This window comes from Scyliorhinus canicula, chromosome 2, assembly GCF_902713615.1.
Source record: "Scyliorhinus canicula chromosome 2, sScyCan1.1, whole genome shotgun sequence".
NCBI classification, from domain to species: domain Eukaryota; kingdom Metazoa; phylum Chordata; class Chondrichthyes; order Carcharhiniformes; family Scyliorhinidae; genus Scyliorhinus; species Scyliorhinus canicula.
Genome location: NC_052147.1, coordinates 276,143,665 through 276,162,484, shown reverse-complemented (window position 1 = coordinate 276,162,484; position 18,820 = coordinate 276,143,665). Strand labels below are relative to the sequence as shown.

The 18,820-nt window shown below is 46.2% G+C and overlaps 1 protein-coding gene across 2 annotated transcripts in view; it reads left to right on the top strand.

The window, feature by feature from the left end:
- adcy5 (adenylate cyclase 5) overlaps positions 1-18,820 on the top strand; it is a 403,818-nt gene that overhangs the window by 301,766 nt on the left and 83,232 nt on the right. For both annotated transcript variants that reach the window (XM_038790092.1, XM_038790091.1), the window contains one exon: positions 14,239-14,267. In XM_038790092.1, the coding sequence (XP_038646020.1) occupies positions 14,239-14,267 (29 nt within the window). The remainder of the gene's footprint in view (positions 1-14,238; positions 14,268-18,820) is intronic.

The following is an 18,820-nucleotide window of genomic DNA, read 5'->3' as shown; positions in this document are numbered from 1 at the left end:
AGTCACATGTTGTGTGAAAACTGATTGCTGCGTTACCCCATTACATTAGTGACCGTGTTTCAAAGGTACTTCATTCCTTGGGCCTGTGGAGGTTGTGTAAGCAGTGGGCAGCACAGTGACACCGTGGGTAGCACTGTTGCCTCACAGCGCCAGGGACCTGGGTTCAATTCCATCCTCGAGTGAGTGTGTGGAATTTGCACATTCTCCCCGTGTCTGCGTGGGTTTCCTCCGGATGCTCCGGTTTCCTCCCACAGTCCAAAGATGTGCGGGTTGGGTGGATTGGCCGTGTTCAATTGTCCACAGGTGAGGTGGGGTTATGGGGTTGCAGGGTAGTGGGTCTTGATGGGGTGCTCTTTCAGAGAGTCAGTGCAGACCCGATGGGCCGAATGGCCTCCTTCTGCACTCTAGGTTTCTATGATTCGATGGTACCCAAATGCAAGTTCTTTCTTTTCCTGTACCACACTGACCTTGTGAGATACCTTCTTCAAGTGGACATCACATGGTGTTGATGTAACTCGAATGTGGTAATTGTTAATGTGTGTGAAGCTCCAAGCATTCGTGGTTAAGGCCATCAAACAGTGAGATAATAATGGATGGTGAATACACAGAGACGCCATTATCCCATTCCTAACATTGAAAGTAAAAGGAACCATCTGATCCACTGAGAATTTGAGAAACAACATGTGGCCTCTTATTGTACTAGCCTCTGAAACACAGCATTGAACTGTAATCAGATGGAATGGTTGCTGCCTCAAACCCATTGAAGCTATCCTGACATGTGAGCACGATTGGTTAGAGCCCTTACAGTTCAGCTTTGGGACATGGGTTCAAGTCCAGGTTAGATTAACGAGATGAAGCTCTCTACAGTCAGTCTGCGTGCAGGGTCCAATGCGGCACAGCTTTCAGATGAGACATTAAACTGAGGATCTGTCTTCACTTTCAGGTGGGTATAAAGGATCTCGGAGCACTATTGTAGAGAAGAGCAGTGCTGAGTGGTAAAGCAAAAAGTGCAGAGGATGGGCAGCGTGGTGGCACAGTGGTTAGCACTGCTGCCTCACGGCACTGAGGATCTGGGTTCGAATCCCGGCTCTGGGTCACTGTCCGTGTGGAGTTTGCACATACTCCCCGTGTCTGCGTGGGTTTCTCCCCCACAACCCAAAGATGTGCAGAGTAGGTGAATTGGCCATGCTAAAATTGCCCCTTAATTTGAAAAAATAATTGGGTACTCTAAATTTATAAAAAGAAAAAAAAAAAGTGCAGAGGATACCGGAAGTCTGCAGAGGGATTTGGATAGGTTAAGTGAATGGGCAAGGGTCTGGCAGATGGAGTACAATGTTGACAAATGTGAGGTTATCCATTTTGGTAGGAATAACAGCAAAAGGAATTATTAATTAAATAATAAAATATTAAAACATGCTGCTGTGCAGAGAGACCTGGGTGTGCTCGTGCATGAGTCGCAAAAAGTTGGTTTAAAGGTGCAAAGGTAATTAAGAAGGCAAATGGAGTTTTGTCCTTCATTGCTTGAGGGATGGAGTTTAAGACTAGGGAGGTTATGCTGCAATTGTATAAGGTGTTAGTGAGGCCACATCTGGAGTATTGTGTTCAGTTTTGGTCTCCTTACCTGAGAAAGGACGTACTGGCGCTGGAAGGTGTGCAGAGGAGATTCACTAGGTTAATCCCAGAGTTGAGGGGGTTGGATTATGAGGAGAGGTTGAATAGACTGGGACTGTACTCGTTGGAATTTAGAAGGATGAGGGGGGATCTTATAGAAACATATAAAGTTATGAAGGGAATAGATAGGATAGATGCGGGCAGGTTGTTTCCTCTGACGGGTGAAAGCAGAACTAGGGGGCATAGCCTCAAAATAAGGGGAAGTAGATTTAGGACTGAGTTTAGGAGGAACTTCTTCACCCAAAGGATTGTGAATCTATGGAATTCCTTGCCCAGTGAAGCAGTCGAAGCTCCTTCATTAAATGTTTTTAAGATAGAGATAGATAGTTTTTTGAAGAATAAAGGGATTAAGGGTTATGGTGATCGGGCCGGAAAGTGGAGCTGAGTCCACAAAAGATTGAATGGCGGAGCAGGCTCGAGGGGCCAGATGGCCTACTCCTGCTCCGAGTTCTGATGTTCTCCCTGGAGTCCTGGTCAATATTCATCCCTCAGTCGAAATCACCAAAAGCAGATAATCTGGTCCTTATCACATCGTTGTTTGTGGGATCTTGCTCTGTATGTATTGGCTGCCATCCCTCAGCATTACAACAGCGACTGCAACTCGAAAGTCCTTCATTGGCCGGAAAGCATTTTGGGACACCCCATAGTCCTGAAAGGTGCTATAGAAATGCAAGTCTTTATTGAAATTATTTTCAGGGTTTGTGGGTGGCATTAATCCTTTGGGCACACATCCTAGTTTGACATTACTTGACAATCTCATTGGGCAGCTCACAATGTTAGACCCTGTGGGAGCACTCAGCACCCCCACCGAGCCTGTCCCAGACGTTGTGGCTGATGGTGATGAATGGCTGGAAGATATGTTTACATGCGATGGATGACGGTTCTACCAACATGTGCAACCCAAACCTTTCAGTCTTTTTGGACGAACAGGGGTGACTGCAGTTAGAGAGAACCCTTTGGAAAAGAAGATCTGCCACTGACCATCGCCCAAACTCGATGTTGTCAACACCAGTGACCGTTGCACTTTGTGAAGAAATATTGGGCACGGGGAAGGGGGTGTGCAAGACCCAGTCAACCTTTTGAAGATATGTTTGTAAATAATTCAGATAGACTTTGGAAACAGTAACCACAAGGATTTTATTTAGTAATGGAATGGTTAAACTTGTACAGACTTGTGCAAGAAGATGTTGGCAAACTGAGGTGCGAACTTAGTCCCCATGGCTGTTCCGTGCGTCTGGATGAAGAATTTGTTGTCAAAGGTGAAGACGTTGTGATCCAGAATGAAGCGGGTGAGTTGCAGAATTGCAGAACAAGCTCTCCGTATACACAGGATCTGCTCAGACGAGGAGGAGGGTAACAGACATCTACAGATGCTGAAAGATGCCCTCGTACGAATGGGATATGGCGCTCGACTCAACGCGCCACTAAAAAAAACTGCCCCGACCTCCTCAGAAGACAAACACGGGACACAACCGACAGAGTACCCTTCGTTGTCCAGTACTTTCCCGAGCGGAGAAACTACGATATCTTCTTCTCAGCATCAACACGTCATCGAAGAGGATGAACATCTTGCCAAGGTCATCCCCACACCCCCTCTACTTGCATTCAAACAACCGCGCAACCTCAAACAAACCATTGTTTGCAGCAAACTACCCAGCCTTCAGAACAGCGACCACAACATCACACAACCCTGCCATGGCAATCTCTGCAAAACGTGCCAGATCATCGACATGGGTACCACCATTACACGTGAGAACACCACCCACCAGGTACGTGGTACATACTCATGTGACTCGGCCAACGTTGTCTACCTCATACGCTGCAGGAAAGGATGTCCAAAAGCATGGTACATTGGCGAGACCATGCAGATGCTGTGACAACTGATGAAGGGACATTGCGTGACAATCGCCAGGCAGGAATGTTCCCTTCCAGTCGGGGAACACTCCAGCAGTCAAGGGCATTCAGCCTCTGACTCCGGGTAAGCGTTCTCCAAGGCGGCCTTCAGTACACGCGACAACGCAAAATCGCCGAGCAGAAACTTATAGCCAAGTTCCACACACATGAGTACGGCCTCAACCGGGACCTAGGATTCATGTCGCATTACATTCATCCCCCACCATCTGGCTTGGGCTTGCAAAATCCTACAAACTGTCCTGGCTTGAGACAATTCACACCTCTTTAACCTGGGGTTACCCCTATCTCTGGATCTGTAAAGACTTAATTACCTGCAAATGCTCACATTCTAAGCATTGTCTGGCATCTTTGAATTTGTCTATATATATGTTTCTGGAACCCACCTCTTCATTCACCTGAGGAAGGAGCAGTGCTCCGAAAGCTAGTGTTTGAAACAAACCTGTTGGACTTTAGTAAAGCTAGAGAGAGAAGTTATTTGTTATCATAGCACTGTATTGTAGAATTTAACTCGTTATCTCTATTATTGTTTCTTTATTTACTGGTTGAATATTAAGTTAAAGAGCTCACAATATTTATTTATATTACTCAATAAATATATTACTCAATGCCGAGGAGCATTATTGCCTGCTCCTGCTCTACTTCCTTATGTTCTGATGTTCAGGTTCAATAGGAGTTGTCATGATCAACAACGGAATGACTGATTGATTTTTCTTCCTCCCAATCCAGTGGCGATGAGATTGAGTGCATCACTCCCCTGCCCCACTCCCACTTTATCTTTGGGAAAACATTAGCTTCAGAATGAATAATAATTCCGAGGGAACAGAAACCTCACTTCAATTAAAATATTGTGGATTCACAGCAAGGAAGGTGGCCATTTGGTTCGTCAAGCCTTCCGGCTCTTCCAAAGAGCGATCATGTTGGCCCCACTCTTCCGCCTTTACCCCTATCCCTGCAATCATTTCTTCCCTTCAAGGATTTATCCCATTTCCGCTCAAAAGCTACCATTGAATCTCTTTTCGCAGCTCCTTGAGCTCCATGAGAATGACTAGAGCGAGTTATGAGAATGACTAGAGCGAGATATGAGAATGACTAGAGCGAGATATGAGAATGACTAGAGCGAGGGTAGGTCCGATTAAGGACAGTAGTGGGAGATTGTGTATTGAGTCTGAAGAGATAGGAGAGGTCTTGAACAAGTATTTTTCTTCAGTATTTACAAACGAGAGGGGCCATATTGTTGGAGAGGACAGCGTGAAGCAGACTGATAAGCTTGAGATACTTGTCAGGAAGGAAGATGTGTTGCGCGTTTTGAAAAACTTGAGGATAGACAAGTCCCCCGGGCCTGACGGGATATATCCAAGGATTCTATGGGAAGCAAGAAATGAAATTGCAGAGCCGTTGGCAATGATCTTTTCGTCCTCGCTGTCAACAGGGGTGGTACCAGAGGATTGGAGAGTGGCGAATGTCGTGCCCCTGTTCAAAAAAGGGAATAGGGATAACCCTGGGAATTACAGGCCAGTTAGTCTTACTTCGGTGGTGGGCAAAGTAATGGAAAGGGTACTGAGGGATAGGATTTCTGAGCATCTGGAAAGGCATTGCTTGATTAGGGATAGTCAGCACGGATTTGTGAGGGGTAGGTCTTGCCTTACAAGTCTTATTGACTTCTTTGAGGAGGTGACCAAGCATGTGGATGAAGGTAAAGCAGTGGATGTAGTGTACATGGATTTTAGTAAGGCATTTGATAAGGTTCCCCATGGTAGGCTTATGCAGAAAGTAAGGAGGCATGGGATAGTGGGAAATTTGGCCAGTTGGATAACAAACTGGCTAACCGATAGAAGACAGAGAGTTGTGGTGGATGGCAAATATTCAGCCTGAAGCCCAGTTATCAGTGGCGTACCGCAGGGATCAGTTCTGGGTCCTCTGCTGTTTGTGATTTTCATTAACGACTTGGATGAGGGAGTTGAAGGGTGGGTCAGTAAATTTGCAGATGATACGAAGATTGGTGGAGTTGTGGATAGTAAGGAGGGCTGTTGTCGGCTTCAAAGAGACATAGATAGAATGCAGAGCTGGGCTGAGAAGTGGCAGATGGAGTTTAACCCTGACAAGTGTGAGGTTGTCCATTTTGGAAGGACAAATATGAATGCGGAATACAGGGTTAATGGTAGGGTTCTTGGCAATGTGGAGGAGCAGAGAGATCTTGGGGTCTATGTTCATAGATCTTTGAAAGTTGCCACTCAAGTGGATAGAGCTGTGAAGAAGGCCTATGGTGTGCTAGCGTTCATTAGCAGAGGGATTGAATTTAAGAGCCGTGAGGTGATGATGCAGCTGTACAAATCCTTGGTCAGGCCACATTTGGAGTACTGTGTGCAGACCTTCAAGCGTCTATTGGATAGGTACATGGATTAGGGTAGAATAATGGAGTGTAGGTTAGCTTCTTAAGGGCAGCACGGAAGCATTGTGGATAGCACAATTGCTTCACAGCTCCCGGGTCCCAAGTTCGATTTCGACTTGGGTCGCTGTCTGTGTGGAGTCTGCACATCCTCCCCGTGACTGCGTGGGTTTCCTCCGGGTACTCCGGTTTCCTCCCACAGTCCAAAGATGTGCAGGTTGGGTGGATTGGCCATGGAAAATTGTCCAAAATTCTATGATTAACCTAGGACAAAAGTTCGGCGCAACGTCGTGGGCCGAAGGGCCTGTTCTGTGCTGTATTTCTCTATCTATCCTTCCGGCTATGCGTTCCAGACCGTAGCCTCCCCTTGAGTTGAGAAGCTTTTCACCTTGTGCCAAAGAGTTTTCCAGCACAAAAAGAGGCCATTTGGCCCATCTTGTCCATGCTGGCCATCAAGCATCTATCTATTATAATCCCATTTTCCAGCACTTGGTCCACAACCTTGAATGCTGTAGCATTTCAAACGCTCATCTGAAGGCTTCTTGAATGTTGTGAGGGTTCCTGCCTCTACCACCCTTTCAGGCAGCAAGTTCCAGACTCCCACCACCCTCTGGGTGAAAAGAAGTTTTTTCTCAAACCCTTTCTCAATCTCCTGCTCCTTTCTGTAAGTCTGTGACCTCCTGACTCCTCAATTGACTCCTCCGCTAAGCCTCTGGTTCTTTTCCCAATAGCCTCCAGCTTTTACTCGGTATAGGTGTTTTGTCACTCTTTCAACCATTGGAAAAGATTTCTCTATATTTGCCCTATGTAAACATTTCATGACTTTGAACCCCTCTATCAAAAGGAGGTGTGGTAGCGTTGTTGGTAAAGGAGGAAATCAATGCAATAGTGAGGAAGGATATTGGCTCAGAAAATCATGATGTGGAATCTGTATGGAAGGAGGTAAGAAACACCGGGGGGGGGGGGGGTTGAAAACGTTGTTGAGGATTATCTAACGGCCTCCAAACAATAGTAGAGATACGAGGGAAGTAGTAAACAAGAAATAAGAAATGCATGCAACCTGTAATGATGGGTTACTTTAATTTACAAACAGATTGACAAAACTAAACTAGCAATGGTTTAGTGGAGGAGGAGTTCCTGGAGTCCTGGAGTGTGTAGGCAATGGCTTTTTAGACCAATGTGCTGAGGAATCAACCAGAGAGCCGGCTATTCTAGACTGGGTATTGTGCAATGCAAAAGGATTAATTATCACTCTTGTTGTGTGGGATCCCTTGGGGAAGAATGACCATAATATGATGGAATTCTTCATTAACATAGAGATTCAAATCTGAAACTAGGGTCCTAAATGTTAATAAAGGGAACTGTGAAGATATGAGGCACAAATTGGCAAAGATAGATTGGGGAACCTTACTGAAGGGGTTGATGGTGGATAGGCAATAGTTCATATTTAAAGAACATGTGCATGAATTACAACAATGATTAATTCCTGTCTGGCCAAAAATAAAAGAGGAAAGGTGACTTAACCATGGCTTACAAAAGAAATTAAGGAGACTATTCAATCCAAAGAGGAGACATAAAATTGCTAGAAAAAGGGGCAAGCCGGAGCGTTGGGAATATCTTCCAAAATGCTATAGACTGTGGAGCAGTTCCTATAGATTGGAGTGCGGCAAGTGTAACCCCAAGAATTGAAAATGGAGGGAGAGAAAAAAGGGAGAATTACAGACCAGTTAACCTGACATCAGTCGTGGGGAAGATGCTGGCGTTTATTATAAAATATGTGATAACAGAAGACTTGGAAAGCATTAACGAGATTGGATAAAGTCAGCATGGGTTTATGAAAGGCATATCATCCTTAACAAATCTAGTGGTGTTTTTTTGAGTATGTACCTAGTAGAATAGATAAGAGAGAACCAGTGGATGTGGTGTATTTGGACTTTTAGAAGGTTTTTGATAAGATTCCTCGTAAGAGGTTTTATATATATATATATATATATATATAAATGTTCTGGATGAGGAAACCAAATATAACGTTTCCAAGTTTGCTGACAACACAAAACTAGGTGGAATTGTGAGTTGTGAGGAGGATTCAAGGAGGCTTCATGGTGATTTAGACAAGATGAGTGAATGGGCAAACACACAGTAGAAGATCAAGTGCAACATGGCCAAACATGAGGTTACACTTTAGTGTGAGAAACAGAAAGGAAGAGTATTATTTAAATGGTGATGTATTGGGAAGTGTGGATGTACAAAGGGATCAGGGTGTCCTTGTACACCAGTCAATGAAATTGGAGAGGCAGATGCAGCAAGCAATTAGGAAGGTAAATGTTGGTCTTCATTACAAGATGGTTTGAGCTCAGAAGTAGAGATGTTTTCCTGCAGTAATCTGGGGCCTTGGTGAGACCACACCTGGAGTATTGTGTGCCGTTTTGGATCCCGACTTACGAAAGTATATAGTTGCCATAGAGGGAGTGCAGCAGTGGTTCACGAGGTTGATACTGGGTCGTCGCGACAGTCCTATGAGAAGAGATTGGTTCGACGGCGGTCTGCATTCACTGGAATTGATAAGGATGAGTGGAGATCTGATTGAAACGCATAAAATGAGAAATTTCTTCACTCAAAGGATCATGAACTCTGGAATTCTCTACGACAGAAGCATGGAGGCCAAGTCACTGAATGTATTCAAGAAAAAAACAGATCCTTTTTTTAGATTTTAATGGCATCAAGCAGAATGGGGAGAAAGCAGGAATATTGTTTGAGATAGAGGATCAGGCATGATCATATTGAATGGCGGAGCAGACTCGCAGGGCCGAATGGCCTCCTCCTGCTCCCAGTTTCTATGTTTCTCCTCTTAACCATCTCTGCCCCAGCTTTCCGCAAGATCTTGTCGGCTGGAAAGGCTGGGAAAACCCTGCCCCATAGCTTTACCTCCCTCAGTGGCCTCCTTTCCACACCTGGCATGCCCCCATTAAGGTCTGCCCCCTGCAGGGGCTTCCTCCATGCCCCCCCACCTCAACCGGCCTCTCCTTCAAGACCCTGCCCCCCCCCCCCCCCCCCCCCCCCATCTCTGTCCATGACCATCGGGCCTCACCTGCCCTCCCTGCCATGAGAACCCTGCACGTACCTGCGTAGTCCCAGTGTTATACCTGTAGCCGATCAGAGTGAGGCGCTGAAGTCCCGCTTCAGTCAATTAACGCTCCACAGAGCATCAAATTGTTGCAGAGTTGACATGATCGGCGAGGATGCATTCCTCGCTGATTCTACAAGTGGCAGGGCTAGAAACCTTTGATATTACAATAAAAATGATTGACTTTCTCCTCTGTTAAACATATTGGTCTTCATGAACAAGTCTCCGGATTGCATACGGGGATTCGGTCCAATGTTGTATTCTGCGTCCAGACGATTGTCTCCAAGATTGGCTTAAATCCTGGGAAAGTGCCAGGGTATTGTTCTGTGTTTTTCCTCAAACGTTTGTCTTGTCGTGTTCCCTTAAATCACTTCAATTAGCGATTGGCTCCCAGCGGGCATTGATTATAAAAGAGGTTCAGAAAGTTGAATTAAAAAGACCGTAACCCGATTTGTTCACGAGGAGGAGTTACTGATTTTACAAGTTTCTCTGTTACTCCAAATTAATACTGGGGAGATTTTCAGCACACGATCGGGCACATCTCAGTCTCCCCTTGATCAGACGGTTTAAACCAAGAATCCCTAGGTGAGCATTGAGAAAACCGCGCAGCGCGGGAAAGGAGAGAAGAAATAAATCAGAGTAATGGGGCGACGTCCGGCTCGGATGAGAGATTGTGTTGTGCCGAATTTGCCCTCAACACCTGTAACCGAGGCTGCTGCTCCCAGTGAGGTATTGAGGGAGTGCTGACATATCAGAGGTGGTGCCTCTCAGACATTGAACCAAGTCTCCCCACTTGGGTGGGCATAAGACATTGCACACTCACTGCAGGAGAGTTCTCCCCCATGCTCTGGTCAACATCGTCAATCCAGTTATCATTCCACTGCTGATTGTCGGAGCTTGTTATGTGTAAATTGGCCGTTGTGTTTCTTACATATGATCCCGCATTTGCCTAACACAGCAATGTGTTAATGATTTAACATAAGAACATAAGAACTAGGAGCAGGAAATGAAAATGAAAATCGCTTATTGTCACGAGTAGGCTTCAATGAAGTTACTGTGAAAAGCCCCTAGTCGCCACATTCCGGCGCCTGTCCGGGGAGGCTGGTACGGGAATCGAACCGTGCTGCTGGCCTGCTTGGTCTGCTTTAAAAGCCAGCGATTTAGCACAGTGAGCTAAACCAGCCCCACAATACTCCAGGTGTGGCCGCACTAACACCTTATACAATTGTAGCATAACCTCCCTAGTCTTAAACTCCATCCCTCTAGCAATGAAGGACAAAGCTCCATTTGTCTTCTGAAAATGAAAATCGCTTATTGTCACGAGTAGGCTTCAATGAAGTTACTGTGAAAAGCACCTAGTCGCCACATTCCGGCGCCTGTTCGGGGAGGCTGGTACGGGAATTGAACCGTGCTGCTGGCCTGCTTTGGTCTGCTTTCAAAGCCAGCGATTTAGCCCAGTAAGCTAAACCAGCCCCATTAATCACCTGTTGTACCTGTAAACAAACGTTTTGCGACTCATGCACTAGCACACCCAGGTCTCTGCACAGCAGCATGTTTTAATATTTTATCATTTAAATAATAATCCCATTTGCTGTTATTCCTACCAAAATGGATAACCTCACATTTGTCAACATTGTATTCCACCTGCCAGACCCGAGCCCATTCACTTAACCTATCCAAATCACTCTGCAGACTTCCAGTATCCTCTGCACTTTTTGCTTTACCACTCATCTTAGTGTCGTTTGCAAACTTCGACATTGCATTTGGTCCCCAACTCCAAATCATCTAGGTAAATTGTGAACAATTGTGGGCCCAACACTGATCCCTGAGGGGCACCACTAGCTACTGATTGCCAACCAGAGAAATACCCATTAATCCCCACTCTTTGCTTTCTATTAATTAACCAATCCTCTATCCATGCTACTACTTTACCCTTAATGCCTTAGGGGCTGATTTAGCTTACTGGGCTAAATCGCTGGCTTTTAAAGTAGACCAAGCAGGCCAGCAGCACGGTTCAATTCTCGTATCAGCCTCCCCGGACAGGCGCCGGAATGTGGCGACTAGGGGCTTTTCACAGTAACTTCATTGAAGCCTACTCGTGACAATAAGCGATTTTCATTTCATTTTTTTCATGCCATGCATCTTTATCTTATGCAGCAACCTTTTGTGTAGCACCTTGTCAAAAGCTTTCTGGAAATCCAGATATACCACATCCATTGGCTCCCCATTGTCTACCGCACTGGTAATGTCCTCAAGAAATTCCACTAAATTAGTTAGGCACAACCTGCCCTTTATGAACCCATGCTGCGTCTGCCCAATGGGCAATTTCTATCCAGATGCCTCGCTATTTCTTCCTTGATGATAAATTCCAGCATCTTCCCTACTACCAAAGTTAAGCTAATTGGCCTATAATTTCCTGCTCTCTGCCTACCTCCTTTTTTAAACTGTTTTGTCACGTTTGCTAATTTCCAATCCGCTGGGACCACCCCAGAGTCCAGTGAATTTTGGTAAATTATCACTAGTGCGTTTTCAATTTCCCTAACATCTCTTTTAGCACTCTGGGATGCATTCCATCAGGGCCAGGAGACTTGTCTACCTTTAGCCCCATTAGCTTGCCCATCACTACCTCCTTAGTGATAGCAATCATCTCCAGGTCCTCACCTGTCATAGCCTCATTTCCATCAGTCACTGGCATGTTATTTGTGTCTTCCACTGTGAAGACCGACCCAAAAAACCTGTTCAGTTCACAGCCATTTCCTCATCTCCCAATATTAAATCTCCCTTCTCGTCCTCTAAAGGACCAATATTTACCTTAGCCACTCTTTTTTGTTTTATATATTTGTAGAAACATTTACTATCTGTTTTTATATTCTGAGCAAGTTTACTCTCATAATCTATCTTCCTCTTCTTTATAGCTTTTTTAGTAGCTTTCTGTTGCCCCCTAAAGATTTCCCAGTCCTCTAGTCTCCCACTAATCTTTGCCACTTTATATGCTTTTTCATTCAATTTGATACTCTCCCTTATTTCCTTAAATATCCACGGTCGATTTTCCCTCTTTCTACCGTCCTTCCGTTTTGTTGGTATAAACCTTTGCTGAGCACTGTGACAGACTTGACAGTCTTTGTTTTTAGCGATTGTTGGTTGAGGGATAAATATTGACTTGGACATTGGGGAGAATTTCCCTGCTGTTCCTAGAAATAGTTTCCTGGGATCCTTTACAAGAATGGGTAGTGCGGGGGGGGGGGGGGGGGGGGGGGGGGGTGCGTGGGGAGAGATGCTAAAGTTCAAGTCACATCTGAATGATGTAACCTTCAACAGTGCAGCACTCCCTCAGCACCTCACTAGAGTATTAACCTAGTTGAGCTGCTTAAGTCCCCTGGTTTGAGACTTTAAACCCACAGCTTCCATAACTCCAAGCAGAGCGCATAGCCCACCGCTGAGCTCAGTCAGGGTTCCTGCTCCCGTTGTCTATCCCATGAACTTTGCATTGTGGGTAAGGCCAAGGAACATGGTTACCTCACTGTCAGCTCTTTCTCAGTGCTCCGTATAATGTACTGCTGCCTGAGCGTGCACGCTCAGGAGAGGTTTCGGAGCAAAGTCCGATTACAAAATGTTCAGATCTTCAAATCATTTTCCCAACAACAAACGTGTCCACAGCAGACTCTGTGGTTTCATAATTTTACAGTAAGACGTCTTACAACACCAGGTTAAAGTCCAACAGGTTTGTTTCAAATCACTAGCTTTCGGAGCGCAGCTCCTTCCTCAGGTGAATGTAGAGGTACCAGAGGTACCATACCTCTTCATTCACCTGAGGAAGGTGCTGTGCTCACCCCAATCCATCGCCGGCATCTCCACATCATAATTTTATGATGGAAGACTTGCTGATGACCTTATTGGTTGCCATTAGTAAGTGGGAAGCATTACCATTTATCGTACATCGACCTTTTTAGCTTCAAAAAATCCTCCCACGGAGAGAAGTCGACTTGTAAGCTGTGTGTAAAATGTGCTGGTGTAGGTGGTCCTCATTTTGATATGTGCGGGTGTATCGTAAACACCCAAAACATGTATTGTTGAGTTGAAAAGTTATGGTCAACTCCTAATGCGGGAAACGTGTATTTATCAGCTTAAAAATGTGGAGTCAACCTTTCTGCAGAGAATTGGCCCAAACATGCATTTTGGTACCAAAAACATGTGGTCATCTCATACTCGGGGTCGACCTATACGCAGCAATCTACAGTAAACAAAATGCACGCCAGCAACAAGATATTTGAACAATGTTCTATGTGGTGAAAGTTGTTTCAGTTGCACAGATTGTTCTTTGAAAGCCATTGAGAATCCCCTGCAGTCAATGACTCCTCACAAAAACATTGGGGAAAGGTGACATACTGGAGCTAGACCAATGAAGTGTCACTGACATCGTAGACCAGTGATCAATAAATCCTTGATTGTTTGGGAAGGAAAGGAGCCACATGTCACACTTGAAGCACGGCGGCTGTAACTCAACATCTTCCAGCTCAGAGGGAGGCCATTTGGCCCATCGCTCTCAGGAGACTGGTCAGGGAGGCCATTTGACCCATCGCTCTCGGGAGACTGGTCAGGGAGGCCATTTGACCCATCGCTCGCGGGAGACTGGTCAGGCAAGTCCACAGGCAATCGGGTTGAACCTGGTCTGTTGGTGGAATGTAATCGAAGATCGCAATGACCGTTTCTCATTCCATTGTTTATGTTTTTGAAAGCCTTCGCTGCCCTTCAACAACATGTCTTCTATTTACGGAGAACTTTTATTGCATTGAGAAATATCCCCAAGGCGCTTCACAGGAGTGAGTATCAAGCAAAACTTGGCACCAAAAGATTGGGTCAAGGAGGTAGGTTTGAGGAACAGCTGAAAGGAGGGAAGACAGTTGAGAAATGCGGAGAGAGTTGAGGTGTATTTTCCAGAGTTTTGGGCCCAGGCAACTGAATGCTCAGCCATCAATGGTGGAGCAAATAAAATTGGGTAAAATGCAAGAGGCCAAAATTAGAAGAGTCCAAAGATCTCAAAAGGTTGTGGGTTTGGAGAATTTAGTAATTGTGAATGCACGAATCAGGGTATTGCTCCTTTGAGACTAATTAACTGTTTTATTCTCTCTCCTCTCATTTCCAGGGCATCGTGGACTACATGGGAAAGGACAAGTAAGTGATGTTCCTTTTTCAACATTGTGCATAAATGTACTGTCGCCTTCTGATATAGATAGACAGGCAAGGACATTAGTCCTTTGCAAAGAATGGCTTGAAGTTCAACATTATCATGTTTAGTGTTTAGCACAACACTAAATTGCTGGCTTTGAAAGTAGGCCAAGCAGGCCAGCAGCATGGTTCGATTCCCGTAACAGCCTCCCCGGACAGGCGCCGGAATGTAGCGACTAGGGGCTTTTCACAGTAACTTCATTTGAAGCCTACTCGTGACAATAAGCGATTTTCATTTTTTAAAATTTTCATCTGTTGCTCAGTGTCTACGGCACATCTCTCAATTCAAACGTTTAGAGTTCAAGTTCAACTTCGGGAACTTGAGTAGAAAATCCATGTGAATACTTCAGTGCAGCACTGAGCGAGAGCCATGGTGCTGGAAGTGACAACTTTCTGATGAGAGCATGGTGTCCTCTGCTTAATTGAGCCAGTATTTATCCCTCGCCTGTCAGGTCTTCCCTGAACTGTGCTGGGAGCAGTGTTCTGACAAGTCATATAACTAGGGTGAGAGAGAGGGCTGTCAGCTAAATAGTTGGCAGTGAGCGATCAAGTTTAGAAAGATGTGACAAATTAAATAGGGAAGACAGGGCAAGCGAACAAGGTAGCAATAAGGAAAATGATGATCAGTGCATGGCAGGAAGGGACAGGGGGTGGAGTTTCCCCTTCTGGGACGTGGTCCCATGGTGAGGGCAGCAACAAAGAATTTTCAGGCGTGGAGACTGCTGGGAATTCAGGCTGCATTGTGCGGCCCCGACATCACCAGTTATGTAGTCCGCGGTTTCCCAATGTATCGCAGGGCGGGGCGGGCTGGATGCTGGGGCCCCACTGTCACATCCCAGCGTTATATTAAAAGGAAACCCAGACATCAACCGACCCACTGTTGAAGATAGAAAAATCCACCTCCTGGGAGATCCTGAGAATAGGGGATGGGCCTCCTGGAAGACCCTGAAGTCAGAAGATTGACATCATAGATCCTCCGCTCGCGCACAGCTGCACATGGTGTTCCAGGGCCCAGTCGCTGGAGGGCTCCATCTTCTCTTCTGACCTCCGCAAGTTTCCCAAGGTTTTCTTCAGATAATAATAATCACTTATTGTCATGAGTAGGCTTCAATGAAGTTACCGTGAAAAGCCCCTTGTCGCCACTTTCCTGCACCTGTCCGGGGAGGCTGGAACAGGAATTGAACCCACGCTGCTGGCCTTGTTCTGCATTACAAGCCAGATGTTTAGCCCACTGTGCTAAATCAGCCCCGCGGTGTCTTTAACTAAGGTGTAGATAACTAAGGAAGTTAAAGAGAGGTGCCAACATGTTAGTCCAGACGTGTTCTGAACCGGCATGATTTCCCACCAGCGCGCAGATGATTGGGGGGTGGGGGGATGTCGATTGCGGTCAGGTCTTCATCTGTGACCCAATTATAGCCTCTGACGGGAATGGCAACCCATCATGGCGGGTGGGAGTGCAAGTTCTGGTTCAGCTCACTCGGCTAAATCGCTGGCTTTTAAAGCAGACCAAGCAGGCCAGCAGCACAGTTCGATTCCCGTACCAGCCTCCCCGGACAGGCGCCGGAATGTGGCGACTAGGGGCTTTTCACAGTAACTTCATTGAAGCCTACTCGTGACAATAAGCGATTTTCATTTCATTTCATTTTTTCAAGTTCCTTTATACTGGTGGGAAGCTGATTTTTCAGCTCCTGTCATGTTGTTTTCCCCGGCCCCCACCCCCCACCATTAAACCCGCGGCGGGGAGGGGGGGGGGGATTCCGCAAAGGGTATACAAAGCTGAGTGTGCGCCAGCCAGATAAGGCTAGTGGTTACAAAAATAGTAAAAAGATAGTAATTAAGGCCCTGTACCTGAACACATGTAGCATTTGTAACAAAACAGATGAATTGACAGCATGCTCTGATAGCCATTACAGAAACATACAGATGACAAAGACTGGCACTTGATTATCCAAAGGCACAAAGACATTTAGGAAGAACAGGAAGCGAAGAAAAGGCGGAGGGGTAGCTCTGTTAATTAAGGATGTAATTCAGAAAATAGAGATCACTTTAGATCTGGAGATCCAGATGTAGTTTGGGTAGAGATGGAAAGTAGGAAAAGTAAGAAGTTACTTGTGGAAGTGGTTATAGCCCTCCTAACAATATCCACAATGTAGGACTGGGTATACCGGAAGGTGGATTGGTTTTAAATTTCAAAAATTCTTTAGATTCTGGAAAGGTTCCATCAGATTGGGAAATAGTGAATGTGACTCTTCTATTCAAGAAAAGAGGGAGACTGAAAACAGGAAACTACGGGCCAATTATCTTAACATCTGTCATGAGGGAAATTGCTGGAATCTATTATTATTAAGGAGGTTGTAGAGGGGCACTTAGAAAATCTCAATGTAATCAGACAGAGTCGACATGATTCTGTGAAAGAGAAATCATGTCTAACTAATTTATTGGAATTCTTTGAGGAAATAACAAGCAATGTGGATAAAGGGGAACCTGTGGATGTACTGTACGTAGATTTCCAGAAGGAATTTGATAAGTTGCCACATTAAAGGTTACTCTGCAAAATAAGGACTCATGTTGCAAGAATAACATATTTGCACAGAGAGAGGATTCGTTAGCTAACAGCAAACAGAGTAGGCATAAATGGGTTATTTTCAGGTTGGCAAGATGTGGCGAGCGGTGAGCCACAGGGATCAATACTGGGACCTCCAACTATTTACAATTTATATCAATGATTTGGATGAAGGGGCCAAATGTATGGTTGCTAAATTTGCTGACGACACAATGATAGGTAGGAAAATAAGTTGTGAAGAGGACATAAGGAGCCTGCAAAGGAACAAAGATGGGTTCAGTGAGTGGGAAAAGATTTGGCAGACGGAGTATAATGTGGAAAAATGTGAACTTGTCCGTTTTGGCAGGATGACCAGAAAAGCGGTATATTTAATTGGAGCGAGATCGCAGAACTCAGGGGTACAGCAGGATCTGGGTGTCCTGGTACATGAATCACAAAAAGCTGGTTTTCAAGTACTGTAAGTCTTTTTGAGAGGCAAATATTGTCATTTATTGCAAGGGAAATGGGAAGTAAAAGTATGTTGGCTACAGTTGTACAGAGCATTGGTGAAACCACATCTGGAGTATAGTGTACTGTTTTGGTCTCCCTATTGACGAAAGGAGATAAATGCGTCAGAAGCTGTTCAGAGGATGTTGACTCGACTGATTCCTGGGATGTGAGTGGAGGGTTTAGCTTATGAGGAAGGGTTGGGCCTGTGTTCACTGGAGTGTCGAAGATTGAGAGGTGATCTTACTGAAAACATGTACGGTGCTGAGGGAACTTGAGAAGGTGGATGCTAAAAGGATGTCCCCCCCTTGTGGGAAAGACTAGAGCTAGGGGAAACAGTTTAAAGATAAGGGGCGCGATTCTCCCAGAGGGGGAGAAATCGTAAGGCTGGCGTCAAATCCGGGCGGGTTTGACGCCAGCCTCCCCCTCCCCGACCGGGAACCGATTCTGGTCCCCGGTCGGGGCTAGCATGCCGCCGCCGTAAACTCCGGCATCGCGGGCTTAACGAATTTCGTTAAGCCCGCTTGCCAGAGTTTGCGCCGGCTGACGCGTCATATGACGTCAGCCGCGCATGCGCGGATTGGAAGACTCCAACCCGCGCATGCGCGGATGACATCATCGCGCATTTGCGCGAAATCCGCGCATGCGCGGGCCGGGATGCCCCTCAGCCGCCCCGCGAAGTGATACAGCGGGGCGGCGGAGGGACAAAGAGTGCGTGGGCATCGGACCCGCTGCCCGCGATCGGTGCCCACCGATCACGGGCCCATGGCACCCTTGGCACGGCCGTGGTACTGCCGTGGCAATCGGTGCCATGGTTTAAAAAATCGGCACTTTACGGCCGTTTTTACGAACGGCCAGACCAGGTGTGTTTGCCGTTCGTAAAAACAGCCGTAAAGGGCTGGGAACTCGGCCCATCGGACAGCTGAGAATCGCTGCTGGCCGTAAAAAAACGGCGGCAGCGATTCGTATCGGGAGTCGGGCGTGGGGGGGTGGGAGAATAGCGGGAGGGCGTCGGACTAGCGTGGCCGTAAAATTTTACGACCCCCGCTATTCTCCGCACCGTCATGAGTGCGGAGAATTGCGCCCAGGGGGTCTCCCATTGAAGATCGAGACGAGGAGAAATTATTTTACCTCAGGGGGACGTGAATCTTTGGAACTCTCTTCCGCAGCGAGCGATGGGGGCAGGATCGTTGAATATTTTTACGGTAGAGGTAGATAGATTCTTGACTATCTATGGAGTCAATGGTTATCGGGGGTGGGCGGCATGTGGAGTTGAGTCCGCAGTCGGATCAGTCATGATCTTATTGAATGGTGGAGGAGTCTCAAGGGGATGAATGGCCTCCTCCTGCTTTTCAATTGTTTATTTGTAGGTAAGAGGTTTGGGGGGGGGGGGGGGGGGGGGGGGCGGATCAGATCCAGGTCAAAGCAGATTGTGAAAAGCGATTCACAC